The sequence below is a fragment of the Sorex fumeus genome, unplaced genomic scaffold (assembly GCF_029834395.1).
Source record: "Sorex fumeus unplaced genomic scaffold, SorFum_2.1 ptg000091l, whole genome shotgun sequence".
NCBI lineage: Eukaryota > Metazoa > Chordata > Mammalia > Eulipotyphla > Soricidae > Sorex > Sorex fumeus.
The window spans coordinates 486,758-510,181 of record NW_026606148.1 but is presented as its reverse complement, the minus strand read 5'-3'; the positions used below and the strand labels follow the sequence as shown (position 1 = coordinate 510,181).

General features: G+C 47.9%; 1 protein-coding gene and 1 non-coding gene across 2 annotated transcripts; one reads left to right on the top strand and one right to left on the bottom strand.

The window, feature by feature from the left end:
- Nucleotides 1-6,269: 6,269 nt before the first annotated feature.
- On the top strand, nucleotides 6,270-6,375 carry LOC130039606 (U6 spliceosomal RNA). The gene has a single exon (XR_008794930.1). It is a non-coding gene; the product is annotated as a U6 spliceosomal RNA (small nuclear RNA).
- Nucleotides 6,376-9,979: 3,604 nt separating this feature from the next.
- SPATA19 (spermatogenesis associated 19) lies at nucleotides 9,980-15,989 on the bottom strand. The gene is made up of 6 exons (XM_056131470.1): nucleotides 15,912-15,989; nucleotides 15,719-15,775; nucleotides 14,513-14,602; nucleotides 14,285-14,376; nucleotides 10,198-10,275; nucleotides 9,980-10,055 (listed from the first exon to the last, which is right to left on the bottom strand). The coding sequence occupies exons 1-6, from the start codon at nucleotides 15,987-15,989 to the stop codon at nucleotides 9,980-9,982; spliced, it is 471 nt and encodes a 156-aa protein (XP_055987445.1).
- Between the last annotated feature and the right edge of the window lie 7,435 nt (nucleotides 15,990-23,424).

Genomic DNA, 23,424 nt, shown 5'->3' with positions numbered 1-23,424 from the left:
AGCAGGCGCGCCCTGGAGAGCGCACCTGGCGAGAACACCTGAAGCGCACATCTCACGGGCACCTAGTGGGAGCGCCCAGTGGGAGCGCCCAGTGGGAGCACCTCGCACGCACACCTGGAGGACCACTGGCATGCCCGGAGGGCACACCTGGCAGGCTCCCCCGGGCCCAGCCCCCGGCCGGCCGTCCTCCCCGCCGTACCCCGCTTCCCAGACAGGGCTTCCTGCGAGGTCCCGCTGGGGCGCATCCCCTCTGCTGTGTTGCCAGAACCCTCCAGAAGCTTCCGCGCACACGCTGCGCTCCGACCTGGGACGGCACCCGGGGCACCCCAGCCCAGGCGGGCTGCAGCTGGAAAGGCCCGTGGAAGTCCCTCTGCATGGCTGGCCCCGACCTAGGCTGTGCATGTGGCTGTCCACTGTCCACCCGTGCAACGGCGGCCCACGCGGCGCTGAGACCGCGCCCCGCGGACTCCACGGGGACTCGCGCTCGCCTGCGGGAACTCGTTTTGCGTGGGAATGGCGCCATCTGCTGTCTGCTCGGGGAACTGCAGAGTCCGGTGTCCGTGCCAGGCGCCGGCTGAGCCCCGCGCTGAGGGCACTGCACCGAGGTCCCGAACCTGCCTGGCCCTGCCCTTGCCCTCAGCTGCGGCTGCCTGACCCTGCTCCTGCCCTCCAGCTGCGTCCGTCCCTCCTAGGCACGGCCCCGTCCTTCCCGCGGCCTGCCTTCGCCCTCTCCTCCTCCCGCTTGGCTGTCCAGTTGCCCTAGCTGGTCCTGGGGTCAGCGTGTCCAGGGCCCTGAATCAGCTCGTCTATGCCTCCCTTGAGGCCCAATCCAATGCACAACTTCCTAAGCGCTCTCTCTCTCTCTCTCTCTCTCTCTCTCTCTCTCTCTCTCTCTCTCTCTCTCTCTCTCTCTCTGCCAGCCTCCAGGGTACAATTGCCTGGCCTTGTCCCTCTGTTGTTCTCTATCAAGTGGACACACTTCCCTAGTCTGGAATCTTGGCACGGGGCCTCTCTCAGACTCTCGCGCATGAACTCCCTGTCACCCCGGCTTTCCTTCTACCTCCAGCCATGACCACGGGCACACCAGTGAGATCCCTGTGATCTGTACCTGTTGCTGTAGCCCCATGGTCCACCCCATGGTGCCTCAAACATCACTGGGAGTGACCTCTGACCAGTGAGCTAGGACAATCCCCCAAACACTGCTAAGTGTGACCCCCTTCCCCTCCCTCCCTCCAAATTAAAGGGTCTGAAGGGACAGAGCAAGCATCAGGACCAGACTGGGACGCAGCAGGTGACCACGCAGAGTGGTCAGACGAAGACCACTGAGGGCATTAGGACAGAGGCCACACAGGGGATGGATCACATGCAAGGACAGAGGGGTGATGAGAGCAGAATATGGGGGCCTAAGAAAAATGCAGAGGAAACGCCAGAGACAAGTGCCAGAGACAAGAGGTGTGTCAGAGGGATGAAGAACGTCTCTAGAAGGTTCACCTGGAGACAAGACACAACCAGAACCCAGGAACTGGAAGAAATATGAACATGATTTTCCCAAACTCCATATAAACACAAGATAAGAATAAAAATAGAAAAAGAACACCGGAGAGCACTGGAGTGATCACAAAAGGCATCACATCATGGAAGAGGGAATGTCAAAAGGAGAAAACTTCAAGAGACGAGGTTTGAAGAGTGACCATCATTCGAATTCTCCAGGATGAGTGCCAGAACCCCCAACAGATCCAGGTGACCAGCACGGCAAGCTGGGTAGGTGCCCCAGGGTCGGCACCAGGCGTGCTGTCCTCAAACTAAAGAAAGGCAAAGAAGGGAATATTTAACTGCCAAGCAGGATCTTACGGAGAGAGCAAGGAGGAAGAGAGGAGAGTAGTATTTAAAATGTTGAAAGGGAAAACAAAAGCTAAAATGCTGCCTTCAGAATTGTACTTCAAGAGTGAAGGAGGAAGGAAGAGGAAGACATTAGAAACATGATTGCCACCCATTGCCTCTTTTGCAAACCACAACACCCAATAAGAGAGAGAGAACAAGAGGGAATGCCCTGCCACAGAGGTAGGGTGGGATGGGGGGATGGGGGGTGGGAGGGATACTGGGATCCGTGGTGGTGGGAAATGGGCACCGGTGGAGGGATGGGTATTTGATCATTGTATAATTGAAACCCAAGCACAAAAATTTGTAAGTCTACAACTGTACCTCATGGTGTCTCACTAATAAAAATTTAAAAAAAAAAAAAAAGAAAAGAAAATAAATGGTCAAGCATAGGATGGCAGGTCTGGGGGGATTTAGTGGTAATGAAGGTACTGTGACTGTGAACTGGGGAGACCATGCCTGGCTGGACTCATGGGATACTCCCGGCTCTGTGCTCAGGGAACCATATGCAGTGCCAGGGATTGAACTCTGATTGTCCGCGTGTAAAGCAAGAGCCTTCACCACTTACTCTCTCTCTCCAACCTGCAGTAACTGCACATCAAAACCATCAACATTAACACTACTATAATCAGAGTACCGGACCCTATAATAAAAAACTTGGGGGGGGGCTGGAGCAATAGCACAGTGGGAAGGGCGTTTGCTTTGCACATAGCCAAGCTCGGTTCAATCCCTGACATCCCATATGGTCCCTTGAGCACCACCAGGAGTAATTCCTGACTGCGGAGCCAGGAGTAAGCCCTGTGCATCGCCAGGTGTGACCCCCCCCAAAAAAAATCTTTTTGGAAGGAAACAGGAAACAATTAATGATGATATGAGTGAATCTTTGTCTATTTTCACAGAATTGTCTCTAGCATTTCATCGTCACTTGGAATATTGGTTATTGGTTTAGATGAAAATTCTGGCTTCATATGCTGGGCCACAAAACATACCTCCATAAAATCAAGAAGATGGAAATTTTATCAACTATCTTTTCAAACCATGATGCACTGAAAATAGAAGTTAATTACACACAGAAACGGAGAATCAAATCAATCATATGGAAATTAAACACCTCACCACTGAATCCACTGGACAACCAGTGGGGTTAGAGAGGAATTCAAAGAGAAAAATCAAAAGATTCCCGGAAACAAATGAGAATGAGCACACGAGCTACCAGAAGTTGTGGGACACAGCAAAAACAGTGTTATAATAGGAAGGTTTATGGCTCTGCAAACATTTATCAGGACAGAAGAATGGGCCCACATAAATGACTTCACAGCTTAAAATCTTAGAAAATGACCAACAAAAAAAGCCCAAACCAGACAGGAGGAAGGAAATAATAAAACTTAGAGCAGAAATTAATGAGCTGGAAGCCCAAAAAAACAATCCAAAAGATCAATGAGACCAAGAGCTGGTTCTCTGAAAAAGTAAACAATATCGATAAACTGCTAGTAAGACAGAGAGAGAGAACCCTAATAAATCAAATCAGAAATGAAAGGAACAACAGAAACCACAGACATTCAAAAGATCATCAGAGATTACCTTGAGAATCCATATGTCATGCCATTAAAGCAAGAACCTAGAAGAAATGGATAAATTCCTGGTCTCCTATAACCTCCCAAGGCTGAACCAAGAAGATCTGGAATACCTGAGTAGACCTATCACTATCAAGGAAATTGAAATGGTAATCAAAAGTCTTCCCCAAAGTAAAAGCCCAGCCCAGATGGATTCACTATTAAATTCTTGCAAACCTTTAAAAAGGACCAACTGCCAATCCTTTCAGGCTTTTCCAGGAAGCTGAAGAAACAAACGCTCCCAGTTTCTATGAAACAAATATCACCCTGATACCAAAAGCAGAAACACCACAAAAAAACAATTAGATATCCCTGAGGAACACAGATGCAAAGATCCTCAACAAAATCCTAGTCAACAGAATGCAACGACTCATCAAAAAGATCATACATCATGACCAAGTAGGATTCATCCCAGGACAGCAAGGATGGTTTGACATTCGCATGTCAATCAACATAATACACCATATCAATAAAAGGAAAAATAAAACCACATGATCATATCAATAGATGCAGAAAAAGCACTTGACAAGATCCAGCACCCATTCATAATTTAAAAAAAAACTCCACAAAATAGGAATTGAAGGAACTATCCTCAATATAGTCAAAGCCATCTACCACAAGCCCACAGCAAACATCATTCTCAATGGGGGAAAACTGTAAGCCTTCCCCTAAGATTAGGGACAAAACAAGTTGGCCCACTCTTGCCATTTCTATTCAGTAGAATACTGGAAGTATTTGTCATGTCACTTAAGCAAGAAAAAAATATCAAGGGCATGCAGGTAGGAAAGGAAGAAATCAAACTCTCACTGTATGCAGATGACATGATACTAAGAGTTGAAGTCGCTACCAAATTGCTCCTAGAAACAGTAGATTTGTGTAGAAGAGTGGCAGATTCCAAAATCAATGCCCAAAAGTCCATGGCTTTCCTGTATGCAGTGAAAGAGAATAAAGTGTATTTTTAAAAAAAATCACAAATGTACCTCAGAAAATCAAGTATCTCACAAATAGCTTAACTAAGGTGATATATGACCTGTACAAAAAAAAAACTACAAAACGCTACTTCAAGAAATAAAAGAGAACACAAGGAAATGGAGACATTCTCCTGCTCATGGATTGGGAGAATTAACATTTTCAAAATAGTAATATTCCCAAAGCATTGTAGATTCAATGCAGTCCCTATAAGGATACCCATGATATTTTTCAAAGAAATAGATCAAACATTCCTGAAATTTAAATATACAAATAGCGAAAGCAGGGGGTAAGGTGCCGCCAGCAGGTCAATCTGTACCTGTGAGGCGAGTGCATCACCAGCCTCATGGTGCCTTCAGACTTCCAGGTAGCCCAAAATTGCTTTTGTGCCTTTGACCAGAACCCAAAAACTTTGGGCAAAGTTTGCCAAGAAAGTAAACTGTCAAAAAATTAGGTATGTGGGAAACACACCTACAAACCACCTCCGGCTCAGCCATATAATTGGAGGCATGGCCTCTCTGGTTCCTGATTGAACTGCTTAATGGCCATGATCCAAGAGACTCAGAAACAAATCTCGAAACCCAGCGGCTTTTGGCAGAAATGCATCCAGTCCCTGCAGTAAGTTACCGGTGCTGGGTGAACCCAGGTGGGAATAGGTTTCGTGCCTTGACCTCTTCCCCCTGGCGGCCTGGTGGCCACCATCCTCCAGAGGCCACTGGACAGTCAGGTTTGGGCCCGCAGTGACGAGACACGCAGGCCCTCATGGGATGGGGGTGGAGCTGGTCCTGTCCTCCCCACCCCAATGACACTCCAAGTCATCGCCCACAAACGGCCTCTCTGGCTCCTGATCAAGCTGCTTAACGGCCATGATCCCAGAGACTCAGAAACAAATTTCAAAACCCAGTGGCTTCGCTTCATGAGCAAAGGTGAGAAGACAGCTGGAATAGAGAAGGGATTACTAAGAAAAAGAGGGCTGAAGGAATCAGTCGGGATGGAAGATACGTGCAGAACGTAGATAAGGAACAAACATGATAACCTCTCAGGGTCTGTATTGCAAACCATAATGCCCAAAGTAGAGAGAGATTATGGGGAATCATGTCTGCCATGGAGACAGGGGGAGGGTGGGAAAGGGGGACATACCAGGGATATTGGGGTGGGGAATGTGCACTGGTGGAGGGATGGATGTTTGATCATTGTGTGATTGTAATCCAAACATGAAAGTTTGTAACTATCTCATAGTGATTCAATAAAAATTTTTTTAAAAGTAAAAAAAAAAACCCAGTGGCTTTTGGCAGAAATGAGTCCGGACCCCGCATTAGGTTACTCTTGCCGGGCCACCCCAGGGGGGAAAGGGTGTTGTCCCTCCGCCTGCTTCCCCCTGGCGACTCAGTAGCCATCATTCTCCAGAGGCCACTGGACAGCCAGGTTTGGGCCCGCAGTGATGAGACATTTTGGGCCTCACAGGATGGGGGTGGAGCCGGTCCTGTCCTCCCCACCCAAACGAGACCCCAAGTCATCGCCCACAAACGGCCTCTCTGGCTCCTGATCAAGCTGCTTAATGGCCATGATCCCAGAGACTCAGGAGCCAATCTCGGAACCCAGCAGGTTTTGGCAGAAATCCCTCCAGATTTAAGTATTAAAATTTTGGAATTTCGAAATCGCGCGGCCATTACTGCATCCACGCGACATCATATGTTATTCATAACCAGCAATAAAAAACAAATTGTCTACTGTTGCCTTTTCAGCAGATCTGAGTGTTGGGGTAAAATCACATATAATAATGGTGGGTCTGGTGTCAAAATATTGAATGTGCTCACTTCAGCAGAACATATATTAAATTGGAACGATACAAGGAAGATTAGCATGATCCCTGCTCAAGGATGACATGCAAATTCGTGAAGCGTTCCATATTTTCAGATAAAGGGGACTATCTTAAACTAAGAAGCTTCTGCACCTCAAAAGAAACAGTGACCAAAATACAAAGACATCTACAGAATGGGAAAGGATATTCGCCGAATACACATCTGACAAGGGGTTGATATCAAGGATATACAAGGTATTGGTTGAACTCCACAAGAAGAAAACATCCAACCCCATCAAAACATGAGGTGATGAAATGAACAGAAACTTTCTCAAAGAAGAAATCCGAATGGCTAAAAGGCACATGAGAAAATGCTGTACATCATTAATCATCAGGGAGATGCAGATCAAAACAACAATGAGATATCATTTCACACCACAAAGAACAAAAGCAACCGGTGCTGGCGCGGATGTGGCGAGAAAGGGACCCTCCTTCACTGCTAGTGGGAATGCCTACTGGTTCAACCCTTTTGGAAAACGGTATGGACAATTTTCAAAAAATTAGAAATTGAGCTCCCATTTGACCTAGCAATACCACTCCTGGGAATATATCCCAGAGAGGCAAAAAAGTGTAGTCGAAGTGACATCTGCACTTGTTTGTTCATTGCAGCACTCTTTACAATAGCCAGAATCTGGGAAAAAAAACCTGAGTGCCTGAGAACAGATGACTGGTTAAAGAAACTTTGGTACATCAATGGAGTACTGTGTAGCTGTTAGAAAAGATGAAGTCATGAAATTTACATACAAGTGGTACTACAGGGAAAGTATCATGTTAAGCGAAATGAGTCAGAAAGAGAGGTATAGACATAGAAAGATTGCATTCATCTGCGGAACATAAAGTAACAAAATAGGAGACTAACACTCAAGAGTGGACGAGATTAGTACCAGGAATTTTGCTCCATGGCTTGGAGGCCAGACACACATTCTAGGGGAAAAGGGAGCTCAGATAGAGAAGGGAGCACCAAATAAAGGGTGTTGGGAGGATCCTCCCAGGATAGGAGAAGCATGCTGAAAGTAGACTATAGACCAAACACGACTGCCACTCAATGCCTCTTTTGCAAACCACAACACCCAAAAGGAGAGAGAGAACAAAAGGGAATGCCCTGCCACAGAGGCGGGGGGGGGGGGGGGGGGGAATGAGGGGTGGGAGGGACACTGGGACCCGTTGTGATGGAAAATGGGCACTGGTGGAGGGATGGGTGTTTGATCATTGTATAATTGAAACCCAAAGCACAAAAAATTGTAAGTCTACAACTGTACCTCATGGTGTTTCACTTATAAAAAATTTTTTTAAAAAATATTGAATGTGATCGAGGTAGAGAGAGAGTAATGTGGAAATCATCTGCCCCACAGGTAGGGGGAGGGTGTGGGATGGGGGTGTACTGGGGTTGTTGGGGGTGGAGAAAGGGCACTGGTGAAGGTACAGGTGTTTTATTGTATGACCGAGACTTAGACCCAAAAGCTTTGTAACTGTTCTCACCGTGATTCAATAAATAAAATTATTTTAAAAAATGGAAAAAAGTAAAGTGGAGTTCATGCACAATTCAATCAGCTAATCAGTGGCTGAATAAATAGCTTAAGGAATCCTTGGGAAAAAGAAGATAGGAGGCATCACTTTCCCCAACTTCAAACTGTACTACAAAGTGGTAATAATTAAAACAGCATGGTATTGGAATAAAGACAGACCCACATACAAATGGGAGAGGGTTGAATATTCTGACCGACTCTCAAATATATGATCACTTATATCTTTGATAAGGGAGCAAGAAATTTGAGAAGTGGGGCAAGAAAAGCCTCTTTAACAAGTGGTGCTGGGAAAACTGGGCAGCTATATGCAAAAAAAAAAGAAAAAAGAAAAAAGAACTCAGACCTCTAGTGCCAGGCACAAATGTCAGATCACACTGGATTAAAGACCTCAATATCAGACCTGCATCCACAAGGTACCTAGAGGAAAATGTAGGCAGAACCCTCCATGACATTGAAGCTAAAGGCATCTTTAAGGATGAAACAGCACTGACCATGCAAGTGGAAACAAAATAAACAAATGGGACTACATTAAACTAAGATGCTTCTGCACCTCAAAAGAAACAGTAAGAGAGAGAACACAGGGGATTGCCCTGCCACAGAGGCAGGGGGGGATGGGGGGATGGGGGTGGGAGGGATATTATCCATGGTGGTGAAAAACGGGCACTGGTGGAGGGATGGGTATCTGATCATTGTATAATTGAAACCCAAGCACAAAAAAAATTGTAAATCTACAACTGTAAAAAAATTAATAAATAAATAAATAAAAAAGAAACAGTAACCAAGAAACAAAGACAGCCCAGGGAATAGGAATAATTATTTACCCATATCCATTTGATAATTACTTTGATAGATAAAAGATAAGATAAAGGCCCTCCGGTTGATCATCGATTTGCTCGAGCGGGCCTAGTAACGTCTCCATTGGAGACGTGGGTGAATGCATAAATGAATGAATGAATGAATGAGGAGCGGGATGGGTAAGTCAATTGATGAATGGATGGGTAGGCGAATGAGTGATTGAATTGTAAGGATGGATGGAATAAATAAATCAATGATTGAGTGAATGAGTGAGTGAGTGAATGAATGAGTGAATTAATGAGGAAATGAATGGCGGGTGGGAGAGTGAATGGATGAATGAGAGAGCTCTCACCCAAGGCCAGATGGTGGTTAAATAGCGACATCTCTTTATTAGCAGTTCAACAGCAGACCCCAGAGCCGGACGCCAGAGTGAGGGCGATCTGGTGGTTCTCTTGGCCTGGCTGGGATCACTCCTCAGGCCAAGGGGAGATGGATTTCGCTCTGACTCAGGTTGATCCTTGACCCTGAAAGCCGCTACCCTGGAAAGCAGAGAAATGCCCGCGGGCTGGCAGGAGGCAGACTCCGGCTCCCAGACAGAGCATCCCAGGGTGAGGCTTGGGACAGGACCCCAGCTCCAGCAGGGGAGGAGGATCAGCAGAGATTAAGGTGGGCTCTGCTTCTCCACCTCCCAAGCCCTGCCAGCCCTTTCCTGGCAGCAACCCTGGGCTGTGACACAGTTTGGTAAAGTCCAGCGTGGTGGCTTCTTGGCCCCAGGCAATATCCTTAGTGAGGGGACACTGCAGTGAGTGACCTGCTTCAAGGGAGCATCTGTCTGCACCCAGGTTTCTGGGCACCCCTGGGCCCTCCTCAGCAAACACCCTGGGCCCAAGATAAAACTGTGCCCAGTAAGTGCTCTCTGAACACTGACCCCCTCTGGGCCACCTGCCCACCCAGTAGGCTCCAGGGTGCAACAAGACTCCTTGCTCTTTGCACCTGGCATCGCAGTTCCTGAGTGACACGCTGGTGCCCTTGCCTGAGCCTTGCAGACGGCGACCCAGCAGCAGGCCAGGGGCAGGTCACCCCCTACGCTGACTCCAGTGCCCTGTGCGCCGAGGCACTGGCCATAGACACTATGTGCCCAGGCCTGGCCACGCACACACTGACAGCCAGCTGTGTGTGACACACAGCACAGACTCGGCCCTGCCTTCGGGAAGTGTCCAGCAGGCCGCCAGGAGGGCAGCAACTGCACCGCCGGCCACAGCCCTCCCCAGGGGACAGGCCCCCTTGCTGGGTGCTCGCGCCGCTGCCCGGTCCTCCTGCTCCTCACCCTTCCGCTCTCAGCACCCGGGGTAACAATCCGGGCAAGAGCAGCAATCGAAGCTTTCGGAGGATTCGTCTGAAAGTTGGCAGAGGCTGTGGGGACAGGAGAGGGGGTGATGGGGGGCGCAGAAGAGGGGCATGGGGTAGGGCTGAGGGTGGAGCGGAAGCCCCACACCCCCCAGCTCCCGCCAGCTGCCCAGTCTTCAGCAGGAATGCGAACCATCCACTTGCTTACCTGCGTCTCACCTGCTGGATCCGCTCGCGAATGACCTCCTCTCTCGCCTCGCTGGGCACTTGGAAGACGCGGGTGTGGCTACAAGACAGCAGACACCGGGGTTACTGGGACTCCTTATTTCCATTCTCCCCACTCAGATACGTGGGGAGAACCGCGAGGTACTGGGATCCGACCCAGGGCCTCTGGCTTGCAAGTCATCTCCTCCAACGCTTGTGCCCCATCCCTTCTTCCTAAGTCCCTCCACCAGCCTCCAGGGCTGCAATCTCAGAACAGACCTCACCCCGCATGTCTGAGGAGGGCCTTCACCCTTCTAGCATCAGGAACACAAAAGTTTGCTGTTTTTATTTACACTAAATAAATGTCCCTTAGCCTGCAAACATCTGGGTGGATGGAGGATGCAGAGGATCAACCTTCCCTCCAATTGCACAGCAGCTCAGTGGTTTTGGAAGAGCTCGGTTCATTCGGCCAGATAGTCCTAAAGATGCTTTGGAGATTGTATTAGAGCATTCTGCCTTGGGGGCTGGAGTGATAGCACAGCAGGTGGGGCGTTTGCCTTGCAGCTGACCCGGGCTTGATTCCCAGCATCCCACATGGTCCCCCGAGCACCACCAGGAGTAATTCCTGAGTACATGAGCCAGGAGTAACCCCTGTGCATCACCGGGTGTGACTCAAAGAGAAAAGAACGTTCTGCCTCAGTGAGGCAGTTTGCCAGCCTCTCTTGGCTGCTGGGAGGTTTTCTGTAGGCACCATAATGATTTTGTTTTTCCCTCAGTGGATCTGTACTCCCCAACTCCATGGCCCATTCAATAAACCCTCCATCTCCAGGAATATCCCCAAATAAGAACATGCACCCTGAGTCTCTGAAGAGGAGGGAGGAGGGGTTGGGAGGAAGAGGAGGCGCAGGCTCAGGTGATGAGATGCCTCAGAGATGAGGCACCTCAGAGATGAGATGCATCAGTTGCCGGGTGTTAAACGGTCCTCATCTGACTCCAACATAACCAAGCCAACGTCCTGCTGGAAACCTTAGCAACACCTGGGTCCCCATGTAGGACACCTGAACTTGACCACAACCAGAGCCCACTCACCCCTGACACCCCCTTCCTAGTGCCTCTGCTTCCCACTTCTCTCCTAGAGACCAAGCAAGCAGTAGGTGCTAGAGTGTGTGCACCTGGCAATGCACAGACAGGGTTCCTGGTGCAGGGAACAAGTGGTGTGTGCCAAGTGAAGGTTATAGAAGGTTCGGGTACTGGGCATGGGGTGGGGACAGAGAGCCAGGCTGAGTTTATCAGCTCAGAGATAGCCATAGAAAATCCAGGAAGGCTTAATCAACATGGTACAAGAATAAAGACAGACTCTCAGACCAGTGGGATAGAATTGAAAATCCAGGGGCCAAGTCTCAGGTATATGGTCAGTTAATCTTCAATAAAGGAGCATAACATAGGAAGTGGAGCAAGAAAGCTTCTCCGACAAGTGGTGTTAGGAAAACTGGTCACCCACAAGCAAGAAAAGAGCTCAGATCCCATGCACAAATGTCAAATCAAAATGGATTAAAGAATTCTATATCAGGCCTGAATCCACAAGTTACCTCGAGAAAAACATAGCATTCTCTTGATATCGAAGCTAAGGACATCTTTAGGGATGCAATGCCATTGGCCAAGATGTAGGAGCAAAGATAAATAAATGGTACTGCATTAAATTATGAAGTTTCTGCACCTCAAAGGAAATGATGACCAGAATACAAAGATACCCCCACAGGCTGGGAGAAACTACTTATCCATCACTCACCTGATAAAGGGTGAACTTTATAAGAAAAAAATCCAACCCCATCAAATATGGGGAGAAGAGAGGAGCAGAAACTTCCTCAGAGAAAAAACACAAATGACCAAAAGGCATGTGAAAGATGCTTAACAGCAATTATCATCAGGAAGATGCAAATCAAAACATCTCACACCACAGAGACTGACATCAAAAAGTAAAACCACCAGTGTTGACATGGACATGGGAAAAAGGGACCCTCATTTACTGCTAGTGGGAATGTCGGCTGATATTGTCTAATATGGACATTCCCCCAAAATCTAGGAATTCAGCTTCCATATAACCCAACAATTCCAATCTGTGGAATATACCCCAAAGACCCAAAAGCACAGTACAGAAAAGGCATATGCAGCCCTGTGTTTATTGCAGCACTATTCACAATAGCCAAAATCTGGAAACTACTCATGTGCCCAAGAGCAGATGACAGGATAAAGAAACTATGGGGGCTGGAGCGATAGCACAGCGGGTAGGGCGTCTGCCTTGCACACAGCCAACATGGCGAACCTGAGTTCGATTCCTCCGCCCCTCTCGGAGAGCCCGGCAAGCTACCGAGAGTATTGGATATGCCAGACACAGTAACAACAAAGTCTCCAATGGAGACGTTTCTGGGCCCGCTCGAGCAAATCGATGATCAACGGGAGGGCCTGAAAAAAAATGCAGTGGAATACTACTAGGTCATAAGAAAGGATGAAGTCATGCAATTTGCTACTACCTGAATGGACCTGGAGAGTATCACGCTAAGTGAAATGAGTCATAAAGACAGGGACAGACATATAATGATGCCTCATTTGCAGAATATAAAGAAACACAGTAGAATAGCAAATGCCCAAAGGCAGTAGAAATGGAATTCAATACAGTTCTTCATCATGCAGCTTGCCACTAAGTGGGGGTGGGAGGGACAGGACAGGGAAGGGAACGGGATGAAAAAGGTGAAGGGGGAAAGTGCCTGCCATAAAGGCAGACTGCGGGGCCTGAGGGAGACTGGTGACATTGGTGGAGGGAAGTCGACATGATGAAGGGATTGGTGCTGTACACAATAGAGGCCATAAATGGGGAGCTTTGGAACTTTCTCGTTGGTGGTGATTCAATTATAAAAAAGAAAGTCCAGGGTGGAAAACCTGAGAAGTGTCATTTTCCGATTCCACGAGTCTCCAAAGCATTAACCTGAGCATGCTCCAGCTGACCCAGGTTCGGGATGTCAGAAGCCCATGCTCCTATTATCCAACCCAAAGCCACGTGCGGCTCCCCAGCACAGACAAGGACTGGGTTGGATGAGTCAGAATTTCCCAAGTCCAAGACCTTTCCTGGAGATAAGGGAAAGAAAAGAGAAGTCTTGCCTTTTGCCACAAACCAAAGGACTTGGAGCAGGGCACAGCAAGTGAAAGGAGAAAGACATATATTGGTGACCTCTCCCTGAGGCGGGATACAAAGAAGAAAAACAGTTGGGTCAATGTCCTCTGAAAACAGATTCTGAGATTCTGAACACTGAACTGAGGGGACCTCAGGAGAGGGGCCTACAGACTGTGCTGGAGAGACATGAGCATTTTGGTGGTGAGTGTGGCAGGGTAATACTGTACTTCTAAAGAAATACACATCGCCATTCAGAGGCTGCCGCATCACCCTTAGGAGAGCATGGCACCATTAGGAGAGCCTGGCACCCTTGCCTTGGGCTCCGAGCACCTCCTCAGCCTGCATGCACAGGAGGCTCGGGGCAGCCACGTCTGAAGAAACCAAGTGTCAAAGTAACTGAAGTCAGTCGTGTTTGGAAGCATTCAAGAAACAGGAAGCGAGCCCCACATTCCACATCCCAAAATCTTGTGTGTGTGTGTGTGTGTGTGTGTGTGTGTGTGTGTGTGTGTGTGTGATTTCATTCATATTTTGGTGATGGTGGTGGTGGTGCGGTAGTGCTTGTTGTTGTTTGGGAACATGGTTGCATGTGTCAACATTTGTGAGTTTGGTGTACAAAGACACTGCCCCTCACCACAACCAAACTGCCCCGGGCTCTCCACTACGTTCTCACAGGGATTCTAGTTCATCTCTTCTTGCCCTGTGTGTGTTCCCTCACTATTTGGCAACCAGTTTTGTGATCTAAGGTCAAGGGTTTGTCATGTTCCACTCCTGTTCCTTATTTCATTTATTTACCACTGACGAGTGAGATTATCCACTATTTGTCCTTCACCAAAGCAGCGACAGTCTCTGAAGAGGCACAGCTATGAGTCTTCAGCGCCTCCCCCATGCCCTCAATGTGGCTCAGGACAAACGGGGTGTTTACCTCCATCTTATGAACTGGATCCTTGTTCTCTCCTCCAGAACCTCCTGGCTCGAGTTGGCTAAGAGATCGGCCTTTGAGAAACGGTGCTTCACCTAGGAAACCCAGGGGGGTTCCACATGATTCCTACCACCAGAACCCCAGGGCAACCCCAGCTCAGCCCACTCGCCCAAGATCCCTTCCGGTTCTCTCTCCCACAGACTGCCAAGAACATGGATCTCCCCAAGTTACCACGTCTCGGGTCACGTGCACATCCTGGCCATGGATGGAAGGGTTGATGGAGAGCTTCTCCTTGATGTCATGGCAGGCCTCGTCTTCAGTCTGAAACATGAGTAACCCCTCAGCGTGCCCTCCATAGTCCACCCCAGCCCGCCACCACGTCCTGTTTCCTTTCCTTCCTCTGCCTCAGGAAACCGGTGTTGCATGTCCACAGCCTGAGGACCAGTGGCACTTTGAACACACTGAGTTCAAAGACAGGCACCTCACATTCTCGGGACTTTGTTCTCAGCTATCAAGGGTGGGGAACAACCAGTGTTGGTGGGGGTGTGAAAAGAAGCCCCTTTCACTGCTGAGAGGGAAATTGTCTGGCTTGGTCTCTGTAGAAAACAATATGGAGATCCCCATAGAAGTAAGACTAGAACTTCCATATGCCCCCGTGACTCCACTTCCTGACATCTACTGCCAAAACACAAAACATCCCATTGAAAAGGTATGTGCACATCCACATTCATGGCAGCACAACAGCAGGTTATGGGAACAATCTGAAGGCCCAACTAAGCAAATGCAACATGCAGAACATAGCATACTTTTTAAAATGCACACAGTTCATCTCAAAATAAAATTTGTGTATCCTGTGAAGAGAAAGGAAGGAAGGAAGGAAGGAAGGAAGGAAGGAAGGAAGGAAGGAAGGAAGGAGAGAAAGAAGAGGAAGGAAGGAAGGAAGGAAGGAAGGAAGGAAGGAAGGAAGGAGAGAAAGAAGAGAAAGGAAGGAAGGAAGGAAGGAAAGAAGGAAGGAAGGAAGGAAGGAAGGAAGGAAGGAAGGAAGGAAGGATAGAAAGAAGAGAAAGAAGAGGAAGGAAGGAAGGAAGGAAGGAAGGAAGGAAGGAGAGAAAGAAAGAAGATGAAGGAAGGAAGGAGATAAAGGAAAGAAGGAAGAGAGAGAATGAAAAGAAAAGAAAAGAAAAAAGAAAGGAAGGAAGGAAGGAAGGAAGGAAGGAAGGAAGGAAGGAAGGGAGGGAGGGAAGAAAGAAAGAAGAAAGAAAGAAAGAAAGAAAGAAAGAAAGAAAGAAAGAAGAAAGAAAGGAAGGAAGAAAGGAAGGAAGAAAGGAAGGAGAGAGGAGGGGGAGGGAGGGAGAGCACAGTTTGTCAGGGAACTAGAATTTCCCGGGTCCAGGCTCTCTAGAAGGCAGGGCCGAGTCATGGAGAAATCATACTCACTTTTTTCAACCAGTGTTGTACAACATTCACAGCGTCACTTTCTACCACTTGAACATCCTGCAACAAATGGGTTCAGTGAGGCCATCCGGAAGCCTCAGGACCCGGCCTCTCCCTCTTTTCTGGGCAGCAAGGGACTTGGAGGGGAAAGAGGGGGAGAGAAACAGTTCCAGGTGTGAGACCCAGTGGCACTCACCGAATACTTCCTTGGTGGGAAGGGGAAGCCTAGCTTTGTCCGGAAAAAAATGTACACAGTCCATGTTGTGATTATCATCTTGAATTAGGCCAGACCTCCTTCTTCACTCCCTCCTTCCATTGACGTGACCTGAGGATCCCAGCCGGTTAGGGGCTCAGCCAAGGGAGAAGCTGTGCCTGATTGGTTGGTCACTGATGATGACACAATGACTCCTCCAAGGTCCTGAACTCAGAGTGGATAGGAGAGAGGGGAGTCTGAAATATCCCCCACAATGTCGTAGCTCAGAAGCAGAGTGATGGAGGTAGGGAGGGAGAGAGAAGAACCTTCAGATCACAGACCAGGGTCCTGGGGGCTTGTGGTCAGCCCCCCAGTCTGAAGCAACTCTGAATCAGAAGGACATTTTACAAACACAGTGTGGCAGAATGGCTGGCATCCTCGGGATACCTGTGAAAACAGTATCTCAGGTTTTCCTCATTCTCAAAGATAGGGAAAGAATTCTCCCCCCAAGACAAAGATGGTAGCACAAGAGTCTCATTAAAGACACTTCAAGCTTTCTTTGCTAGCACAAGTAATAAAAACCATTGGCGGGGGTAGGGGCGGGCGGGGGGGCAGGGAATCATCCAACAAGAAGAAATACAGTAAAAAGGAAAAGATGGGCCAGAGCAATAATGAAGTTATTGCTGGGTTCAATCCTCAGCATTCCATATGCACAGGCATTCACTTGAGCACCACCAGAAGTGATTCCTGAGCACAGAGCCAGGAGTAACCCCGAGCATCACCAGGTGTGGCCCAAAAACAAAAACAAAAAAGTAAGAGAGTCATTTATTGGCTTGGGGACAGAGGTCAGGTTTGGGGGCCACACCTGGGGGTGCTCTGGAGACCTATGGCCCAGCAGTCACCCCTGGCAATGCTCAGGCACCATATTGTGGTGCCAGGGATCAAACTACTAGAGTTTGATGTGTTAAGCCCGGGACTCTGGGTTCCCAACCAGCCAAGACGGACAGAGACATGAAAACGATAATGCAAAAGCGGTAGGAATTGCATTCCAGTATACTGGGCTCAACTATCTCACCCACAGGGTGGTCTCTTGATAGCAACCCCGACTTCAGGCAGCAAGCAGCTTCTATAGGGTTTGATTGCATAAGCAGTATATGCCTTATTGTTTCAAAAAGCATCTTACTTAGATCCCAAACAAATGTGTTTCGGCAAGTGGCTTGAGTAACAGTGGTTAGGCAACAGTTAAATCATAATTTCCAGTAAAAGGTAAAGGTAAAGGCCCTCCCGTTGATCGTCGATTTGCTCGAGCGGGCCCAGTAACGTCTCCATTGGAGACTTTGTTGTTACTGTGTCTGGCATATCGAATACTCTCGGCAGCTTGCCGGGCTCTCCGAGAGGGGCGGAGGAATCGAACTCGGGTCGGCCATGTTGGCCGCGTGTAAGGCGAACGCCCTACCCGCTGTGCTATCGCTCCAGTATCAGTACCAATTTTATGATTACATAGACCTCTCATTCTGAGAAGGTTGACAAAAGGCAACTTCTGGGTCATTGCGAGAATTGATTAATTGAGCCCACTTGCCAGCCCAGGAACTTTCCCAGGTTGGTCCAGATTGGCTAGTTACACCTTGTTCTATTGCTGGGAAACTGAATCTGTTTCACTTCCATGAACTGAGCCTGAGGCCTACCCGATTTTTCTCACTTCAGCCACCTGCCATGGCGTCAGTTTCACCCTTACAGATGCAAGTGCTTAGCCCCAGACTATCTCTCAAGGCCAGAGGTGCATCTCTTGTGGCAGGCAATCCCTTGTCACTTCCAGTGACCTAGAAAGAGAGAAATGAAAAAGGTGAACTGGGAGGTGGTTTCAGAGTTCAGGGCAAAAAAAGCAAAACTGATAAGATCTCACAAATCTGTGGTTCTCAGCTACATGCTTTCTGAAATGGAACATTCCAGACTGTCACACGGGCCCAGACTGGTCATGAGCTGCTCCCCAGGCTGGTGTATCCCCACACAAAGGTGCTTCTCTGGACACAGAGATTGGAAACGCCATGCCAGCCCTTCCTCTGCCTTGGGTGCCTTTGACCCCGTCACTCCTCTGGTCCTTGCTCCTTTTGTCTTCAAAATGCCTCTCCGTTCCTTCCAGTTCTAAATTGCTATCGCCGGCCCTGTTCTCATTCCCCTCAGGACTCCGCCGTGGTGTCTCCTCCATGTGGCCTCTTCCCTGGCATGGTCCGTATCCATAAGGCTCTGCCAAGGTCGCCAGCGGGACCCTGTGACAATTCATTTCTCCAACTCTCCACTCCACACTGAGTAACCTTTCAGTCAGCTTGTGTCCCATGAAGCAACTTCGGGAGACTCTCCCCTGAAGCCATGTCCTCTCAGAATGTGACCCCCATGATCACCAGAGCCAGGGAAACCACCCAAAGGGTCGAGCTCTTCTGTGGCAACTCAGATATTTGTGGGGAAACCCCCAACGGTTGGGATCCTGCTCGCAGGCTGGAGAAGAGCCTCCCCGTGGGGCTAGGAACACATTTCTTTGTCTGAGCCAGGGTCAGGGCCTGGGTCCTCGACAGGTTCAGCTGCCACAGACGCCCAGGACAGCTGGTCCAGCACAGATTTTCCAAGTCTCTGGTTCCAGCTTCGAATCTTCGCTTTTCCCTTGTCATTTGCCTTAACCCAAATGTCCAAGAACAGAGGATATTTCTTCTGGAGAAGGAAACAATGGTATCCGTACACCGTGGAATACTAAGAACAGATGAAAAGATGAACTCATGCAAACCATCACCATGTGGACGAATCTGAAGACTCTCACGCTTGAGTGAAGCAACCAGAGAGAGACGGCTACAGAATGGCCGCCCTCATACATAGAACACAGAAACTCACAGTAGAAGGTCAGAAGGTAGTTCAGCGGAGGTCCTTGCCTTGCACATGGTTGACCTGGATTCAACCCCCTGCATCCAAAGGGTATCCCAAGCCCCACCAGAAATGACCCCTAAGCACAAAGCCATGAGTAAGCCCTGGACAGTGCCAGGTGTGGCACCAAAGCAAAAAGCAAACAAATACACACAAAAAAGCAAGACAAGGTCCTACCTCACAGTAAGGAAACAGTGAACGGCAAGAGCAACAGAATCTAGGAACTGGTCTAACAGCAAGAGCTTACCATTTGCCAGGCCGGGAGGAGTCGAGTCACGGGATGATGGGGGAGCCTGGGAGGGGACACTGAGACCATGGTGGAGGGAAGTCGACACAGTGTGCACAGTGGTGTTGGGTGTGGTGTTGGAGTGTTGTATGAACAGAACCCTGCTGTGGAGGGTTGTAAAACTGTAAACCATAGCAGCAACAACAACAACAAAAAGACCAAAAAAGCAAATTAATGAATTTTAAGTTGGAGTTTGGACCAGAAGCAGCAGAGGAAGATGGGAACAGGTAACAAGGAAGCAATTTGCTAGTTTCTTGTCCTGGCACCTGTCTCTGGAAGCTGCAGTTGTGATAAAAGTTGTCACCCCATCTGGAAAGGGAGATTTTCTAAATAGACCAGATGAGTCTGTGTAATGCTCTGAGGGGGACCTAGAGGTACAGAAAAGCTATTCTGTGCAAGATGACACGTTGTAGAAACACCACAATGAGGTGTCTGCTTTCCCCAGGAGTCACCGCAGAGCCACCCCAGGAGGACAGCCACGAGGGAGAGGTTCAGCGTCCCCCACAACATCCCTGTGAGTCCAGTGGGGGTTCATTGAGGTGTTGGGAAGCATAAGGCCACGGCTCGTGGCCTGGGATTTTCCCGAGCGTGGACACTCACCCAGAGGTTTCTTCTGAAAGTTTTCTGGCCAGGGCTGGTCACGTGACTGTAAATGATCCAATAACGGCTGAAGCTACTGGCCCACAAAGGGGAAGTTTCTGTTCCCTGTGTCACTGTCTCTTGAGAGCTCTGTGCCTCTCCTGGTGGAAACCACTTTGCATCTTTCCATCTTAAAAACGTTGGTTTGATTCCCAAATCCAAATGAGAGGAACAGAGAGACTTGGGAGGCTCCAACTGCTCTGTGCTCCCTCTGGGAGCTCTACCGGATGTGCAAGCCCTGCATCCGTGTTTGCCCCCAAAGAGGCAGACACGTAAGGCTCTTATCACTTTTATGGCCGTGTCTGCACGTGCACACTCACACGACAGCCTTGTGTGTCTGGTCTCAGCCACATGCAATCAGGCTTCTGAGCACGTCTTCCACTCCAGGACATCCCCGGGGAACCCCGGGCTCATCCAGCGATAGTCAGTCTGGCAGCGTGAGGGCCAACTGTCCAGTGACCAGGGGACAATGACATGCCACTTGAATCTGAGTGCACTGGAGGCCACCAGGGCATCCTCGACAGGACAAGCGTTGAAGCTGGGGGTGCTCTTTGCTGCCAGAAATCGAGTCACGGGATGATGGGGGAGCCTGACAAATTAACAAACCCAGGCCTTGATCATGCAAAGCCTACACTCCACCCCTTGAAGCAGGCCACGGGGTTTATTTTTCTCCAATTTTCTCTCAGAAATTTTATAATTTTAGCTCTCCAATTTAGGCCTCTGAGTTATTTTGGCATGTCTATCATGAGTAAGGGTCTAACACATCACTTTGCACAGAAATGTATAATTATATCAGTACAGCATATAGTACATAAATTACATAGAGATGCACACACGCGTATGTATGAATCACGACCACCTGGAGACCTTTCCAGGGCCCCCGCAGACTCCCAGAAATAGGCTCCCACAAGAAGACCGGCATTCTGACCATTGCCATCATACAGGTTTTATCTAGATTCTGGTCACATGCCCTCTTCTCTCTAGCCCCTTCACTTGACCTTCAATTGTTGCGTAAGGCGTTAGCTTTTAATTATTTTATTTGTAGGTCTTTATTCCACTGTCACTGTCACTGTCATTGTCCTCCCATTATTCATTGATTTGATCAAGCAGACCCAGTAACATCTCCATCGTGAGACTTGTTGCTACTGTGTTTGGCATATTGAATACGTCATTGGTAGCTTGCCAGGCTTTGCTGTGTGGTATTCCACTAACAAATTATTTATCAAATTTACTATTGGGGGCTGACATGATAGTATAGGAGTTAAGGCCTTGCCTGCAGCTGATCCTCATTTAGTTTCAGACTCAGTCCCCTGGGCACTGCCAGGAGTGGCCCCCAAGCACTTAACCCAAATATCCCAGCACAGATGAGTGGACAAAGAAACAGGTGTGATCCCAAAAAAGTTAATATACCATTGCTAGATCTAGTGTATCTAGTTTGAAGCTTTTTCCAATAATGCTACTATGGACATTCTCCCCAGCACTCTCGGCATCCCTTTGTGGCTGTGATGTTGGTTGAGGTGCCAGCAGTGCCACTAGGATCACACTCAGCAAAGCAGCCACAACCACTGATCCATGGGCCTGAAGTTTCTCAGAACACTCTTTGATTGGGATAAGCACTAAATCTGCTGAGAAGTTACCTACATAGAATCACTAGGTCAATGGTTACGCATATTTAGTATTGATTCATATTTTTTAAAATGCAAAATCATTCTGCTAATTACCACCCATTAACAATGTATGAAAGTAACACTTGTTTCTTTCTTTTGCCAACATTTGATGTTATCTCTCAAATTTTTGCCAGGCATGTGGAAACTTAGTGGTAACCAAAAACAATTCAGTTTTGCATCTGATCAATTTATTAAAGATGATTCCTCCGTCCCTCTTGGAGAGCCCGGCAAGCTACCGAGAGTATCCTGCCCGCACAGCAGAGCCTGGCAAGCTACCTGTGGCGTATTCAATATACCAAAAGCAGTAACAATAAGTCTCACAATGGAGACATTACTGGTGTCCACTCGAGCAAATCGATGAACAACAGGAGGACGGTGCTATAGTGCTACAGTCTAACATCAGAGTTAATATGAGCTCGATTTTTAAGAACTATCAAAGTAGTGGTATCATTTTAAGTGTCAGCTCTAAATGTGTGAGAGCTCCAATTGGTCCACGTTCTTGCCAAAGCTTTCTGATTTCAGTCATTCTGTTGAGTTTGAAGCACTCACACATTGTGGATTTTGTTTGTACTTCTGAATAATTAACAATACAGAGCATCTTTACATGTGTTTATTGGTCATTTGTATATCTCCTTTGGAGAAGTGTCTATTCAAATCACTTGGCTTTTATAATTGTATTATGTGGGTTTTTTAGTGTTAAGAGTTCTTCAGAACTCTGTTTACAAGTCACCAAGTATATATTTAGCAAATATTTTCTCCCATGCTATGATTTTGTTTTTGTTTTTTTACTTTCTTGATGGTATCATTAAGAGAACATCATGCAAAATCATGAATTAAACTTTGGGAAAAGTCCAATTGTCTTTATTATTTTAAAACTTGTTGAGATTCTGTGATTTAAAATGCTCTGAATGGAATCTTCAGAAATCTTGCTGGAAGAAAATGAAAAGGATGTGTCAATGGCGTTGAAAAAAACCTCTGATATCCTTCAGGATATTGACTGTCTTCTATCAAACTCTAAAAAGTGAAAAATGGATCACAACGGCTGCTTCTCCTGGACAGGAGCACAACATGTGACCTCCATAACCATGCCACCGGACTCCGCGCCAGGCTGTTTTCACTTGGGGCGCCCCAGAGGGATCCAGCCCCGGCAGCCAACCTCCACTCACTACTCAACTGTCGCCACGCTCCAGCCAACTCTTCCCAGGCTTGGGCCGAGCCTCACATATGAGTGAACATATTCCTGGACTGCTTTTGAAGCCATGCGACACATCATAAGACACTCCCTACCCCTTCTCCATAATTACCACACCATATTTGATGGGGTTCAGACAGTAGGCAACAATAGTGGGAAATATATATATGCATACATGTACATATAAATATGTATATATGGAGACGCATACGTACATATTTTCAGATATTTATACCAAAACCCACATCACCCAAACTTAACATGTTAGTGATATTCTATAGAAAGTCTTAACGTCTCCAGCCAAAATAGAACAATCTTCACACTGTTTCCTGTATGAATACTTTTTTGTAAGCATGTTCAGCAGTTCTTCATAACAGAAAATACAAAATATATTCTTTCAGTTGTGTTTTGGGACAGAGATTGGGGCTTGGGATGGAAACATCCCAAATTTGGTGATGGCAAGGTGTAATGGTGGTGGGATTGGTGTTTGAATATTAAATGTAATCAAATATTGTGAACTATCTTATAAAATTAAAAAACTATAATAAAGGTAAAGGCCCTCCCATTGTTCATCGATTTGCTCGAGCAGGCCCAGTAACGTCTCCATTGGAGACTTTGTTGTTACTGTGTTTGGCATATCAAATACGTCACGGGGAGCTTGCCAGGCTCTGCCGTGCGGGCGAGATACTCTCGGTAGCTTGCCGGGCTCTCCGAGAGGGGCAGAGGAATCGAACTCGGGTCGCAATGTTGGCTGCGTGCAAGGCAAACGCCCTACCGCTGTGCTATCGCTCCAGCCCGCTGGATATCGCTGATATCGCTGGA

Coding starts and splice junctions, on each gene's coding strand:
- SPATA19 (XM_056131470.1), bottom strand. CDS start 15,989: ATGATAATCACAACATGGACTGTGTACATTTTTTTCCGGACAAAGCTA. Junction 15,776..15,911: donor TCCCACCAAGGAAGTATTCG/GTGAGTGCCACT, acceptor CATTTGTTGCAG/GATGTTCAAGTGGTAGAAAG. Junction 10,056..10,197: donor ATCCAGCAGGTGAGACGCAG/GTAAGCAAGTGG, acceptor CTGTCCCCACAG/CCTCTGCCAACTTTCAGACG.